The sequence below is a fragment of the Lycium barbarum genome, chromosome 9 (genome assembly GCF_019175385.1).
Source record: "Lycium barbarum isolate Lr01 chromosome 9, ASM1917538v2, whole genome shotgun sequence".
Lineage (NCBI taxonomy): Eukaryota > Viridiplantae > Streptophyta > Magnoliopsida > Solanales > Solanaceae > Lycium > Lycium barbarum.
In genome coordinates this window covers 111,380,282-111,383,766 of record NC_083345.1, presented here as the reverse complement: position 1 = coordinate 111,383,766, position 3,485 = coordinate 111,380,282, and the positions used below count along the sequence as shown (strand labels likewise).

The following is a 3,485-nucleotide window of genomic DNA, read 5'->3' as shown; positions in this document are numbered from 1 at the left end:
GTACCTTCCACTTGATATTGTATTCACTCTAGTACAAGGGCTCAGAATCCTGGTTGAAACACTAAACTAGATAAGCACAACTAACAATATAATACACAAATATTAGTCCAATAATAATTTTGTCATGGAACTCTTATTCTTACTTCAGAACCACTTGGTGTCAAAACTTGCTCTTTTTCCATACACAGACACCTTACATCTCGGGGAAACGTCTAGCCTTCATGGAGGTTATTGAGAAATAGGTGGATCCATTGACAACATATGGGAGATAAAGTGCATTGTTGGCCTTGATTTTGGAGTTTCAAGTAAACAAGAGATTGCTAACTTGATGATAAAAACCAAAAACTTTTTCACTTTATCTTCAGGATATGGAAGGCATTCATCTAGCAAAACACTAAGCTGCACATCTCTAGTTGGTGAATTCGCTAGCAAAGTAATATGTTCCCCAAGATGCTTTCCTTTGATTACTTCCAATGACAATACTCCAAAACTATAGACATCACACATCTGTGTAACCTTCATCGTGTATGCAAGGTCTGCAATATATAATTTCGAATGGGTATAACTATTTAAACATGTAAGTGAGAGTAGAATGAGCACAAACTTGCCATTCAGTTCATGAATTGGAAAAAGAAAAAAGGATAAGGGAGGAAAATCTTACTTGGTGCAACATAGCCATATGTGCCTGCAAATGCAGTACAGTTGGATGAGTCTGGCTTGAGAAGCTTAGCTATTCCAAAATCTGAAACACAAGCTTCAAACTCGGAATCAAGCAAAACATTACTGCTTGATATGTCTCGATGAACAATCGGCGGTGAGCAATCCTGGTGCATGTAAGATAAAGCAAAAGCAACACCTTTGATGATATTCACCCTTTTAAGCTAATCCAATTTCCTGGACTCCACTTCATTGCTCAAGATACTAGATAAACTACCTCTCTCCATGCACTCGTAAACTAAGAATGAGTGTTGTGCATTCGAATAAAAGCCATAGAGTGTCATAATGTTTCGATGCTTAATCCTTGTCAGTGCCCTTACCTCATTCATGAAACTTTTGCGATGTGTAACCTCAAAGGAAGAATGAAGTCTCTTCACAGCTACATTCACAAGAGATGGAAACTTTACCTTGTAAACGCTTCCAGACCCTCCTTTCTCGATGCAATACATTGCATCAAACTCCTTTGTGGCTTTTAGGATATCCCGGTATAATGCACTTCCATTTAACGTGGATATGGAAAGCAAATCATCATCTTCATCAACATCAACACCATTGCTGGAATCCCGTCTTTCAATATGTCTTAACTCTATTTCTTTTATCACAGATAAAGAGAACGCCAATGAAAGCACATAGAAGTACTAGTGCTCCCAAAATAGGAAGTACTATGATGAGGATGATTTTACGGCCCTTCGCCGTTGAGTGCTTCTTCACCATTGGAGATGGCATTTCGCATGGCAGAAATCCTGTTAAATTGCCGCACAGACCTTTATTACCTTCCAATGAGACTCTCATGAAAGCTTTATTATTTGGTATTGGACCTTCCAACTCATTGTATGACAAGACAACATCCTGCAAACCAGTCAAACTTTCAAATTCTTCAGGAATGCGGCCAGAGAGGCTGTTGTGGGAAAGATTCAAGTTTGCCAAGTCCAGTAAATTGGCTAACTGAGCAAGTATTTCTCCATCTAGAAGATTATAGCTCAAATCAAGTACACTAAGATGAGTTATCCGCCCTATCTCCTTTGGAATTTTCTGACCAAACTTGTTGTTGCTCAGGTTCAAGAGAAACATGTTCATGTAATCTCCTATAAAGGTTGGGATCGACCCATTCAATCTATTGTTTGATAGATCAAGGGACTCTAACTTTTTCATTGACCCAAGTTCCATAGGAATATTACCAGAAATGTGGTTGTTTTGTACAAATAATCTACCTAACAAGGTCAATTTTCCAAATTCTTTAGGAATCTGTCCAACCAAATGATTCGACGAAAGATCAAGTCGTTCAAGCCTGCTGATATTTCCAATCTCTGGTGGTATGCTACCACTAATGTTATTTCTGGCCACCTCAAGCTTTGTTAGTGCGCCGATTTGTGGTGGGATTGTGCCCGAAATCTTATTGATAGACAAGTCAAGATAGACAAGATTAGTGAGCTTACCTATTTCAGGTGGGATGGTGCCAGAAAGCTGATTCTTGCTAAGATCAATATATTCTAGAAAAAGGAGAGACGAAAATGGAAAATCATAGAGTGTACCATTAACATTAGAATTTGTAATATTCACCCTGTTTACCCGACCATTAACGCATATAATTCCATACCAATCCCTGCATGCATCAGAAGTTGTTGCTCCGAGGCTGGAAGAATTCTTGGCAGCAGCCGGACTTAGTGTCCAAGAAGCCGATAAGGAATTATTCTGGTTTCCGAAAGTTTCTTTCCATTTGAGGAGAGCAGTTGCTTCCTCAGTGGAAGCAAAAGAAATTGTGAATAGATACAAGAGAGTAAAAAACGCAAGAAAATAAAATATTCTGGGAACCATCTTGATGGATAAAGTATATCAATTGATTGTTTTGTGATTAACTTGTGCAGGGTAGAGGTAAAATTTATATTGTAATGAATCATCACTAAGTCTTGCTGAGCCAATAGCATTTATTTCTCACCTTGTGAAATACGGGTAAAAAGGACTTCGAGTCAAAGAGTCAATATCTCACCAGCCATGTAAGTAATTACCAAAGAAAAAAAGTATTTGGCAGATTCATTTCAATGGGCCAAGCTTTAAATTTGTGGAAATGTTGGCAGATTCTCTCCAGAACCATTCAAAGGTCATTTGCATTGACAAACTAATAGAGTTCTATTATCTTCGCGGGCCATACGGGGTAGAATTATTGCAAGTTTTTCTCAGAAGGTCAAGAATAAAAGTCACACACTCAGACCATACTGATCACTTGCACTGCAGATCTGCATACTTTGATCGTAGAATATTTCTAATTTCTTAAAATTAAGTTTTCCAAAATAAATTTCAGCAATTGAAATAATTCATAAAGTTTAACAGTTGTATTTAACTTTCACAGACCTACAAATCAAATTCATTTAACTGCACTCAGGGGGAATATATTTTTTCTTCTGAAGTTGAAAAAAAAAAAGGAACCTTATATTGTAGTGATTGTTTTTTCTGACTGTATATAGTTGTCTGCTTCTGCTGAGCTTCTTGTTAAACTTTTCCGGCAATTTTTAATATATTTATGTGCTTTCAAGTTTTAGCAACATGTATAGATTGACAATCTTAAATGGCATCTGTTCTGCAAAAACAAATTGAAGTGAATTAGTACGTTCATTATAGAAGGGAAATTATGCTCTCCTTTCAAGTGATCATCCCATACAAATTAAATAGCTACAAAGATGAGGAAAGCAGAAAACCTTTATTTATAATTAAGATAATTTAATGTGAATTATGAATATTATCAATTAAGAGTAGAAGTTATGAAGATGAAG

General features: G+C 36.7%; 1 protein-coding gene across 1 annotated transcript; it reads right to left on the bottom strand.

The window, feature by feature from the left end:
- Positions 1–228: 228 nt before the first annotated feature.
- LOC132612169 (MDIS1-interacting receptor like kinase 2-like) lies at positions 229–2,532 on the bottom strand. Its single transcript, XM_060326490.1, has 4 exons — positions 1,401–2,532; positions 1,038–1,309; positions 662–824; positions 229–536 (listed from the first exon to the last, which is right to left on the bottom strand). The coding sequence occupies exons 1-4, from the start codon at positions 2,530–2,532 to the stop codon at positions 229–231; spliced, it is 1,875 nt and encodes a 624-aa protein (XP_060182473.1).
- Between the last annotated feature and the right edge of the window lie 953 nt (positions 2,533–3,485).

Coding starts and splice junctions, on each gene's coding strand:
- LOC132612169 (XM_060326490.1), bottom strand. CDS start 2,532: ATGGTTCCCAGAATATTTTATTTTCTTGCGTTTTTTACTCTCTTGTAT. Junction 825..1,037: donor GCAAAAGTTTCATGAATGAG/GTAAGGGCACTG, acceptor TACATGCACCAG/GATTGCTCACCGCCGATTGT. Junction 537..661: donor ATATGGCTATGTTGCACCAA/GTAAGATTTTCC, acceptor TATATATTGCAG/ACCTTGCATACACGATGAAG.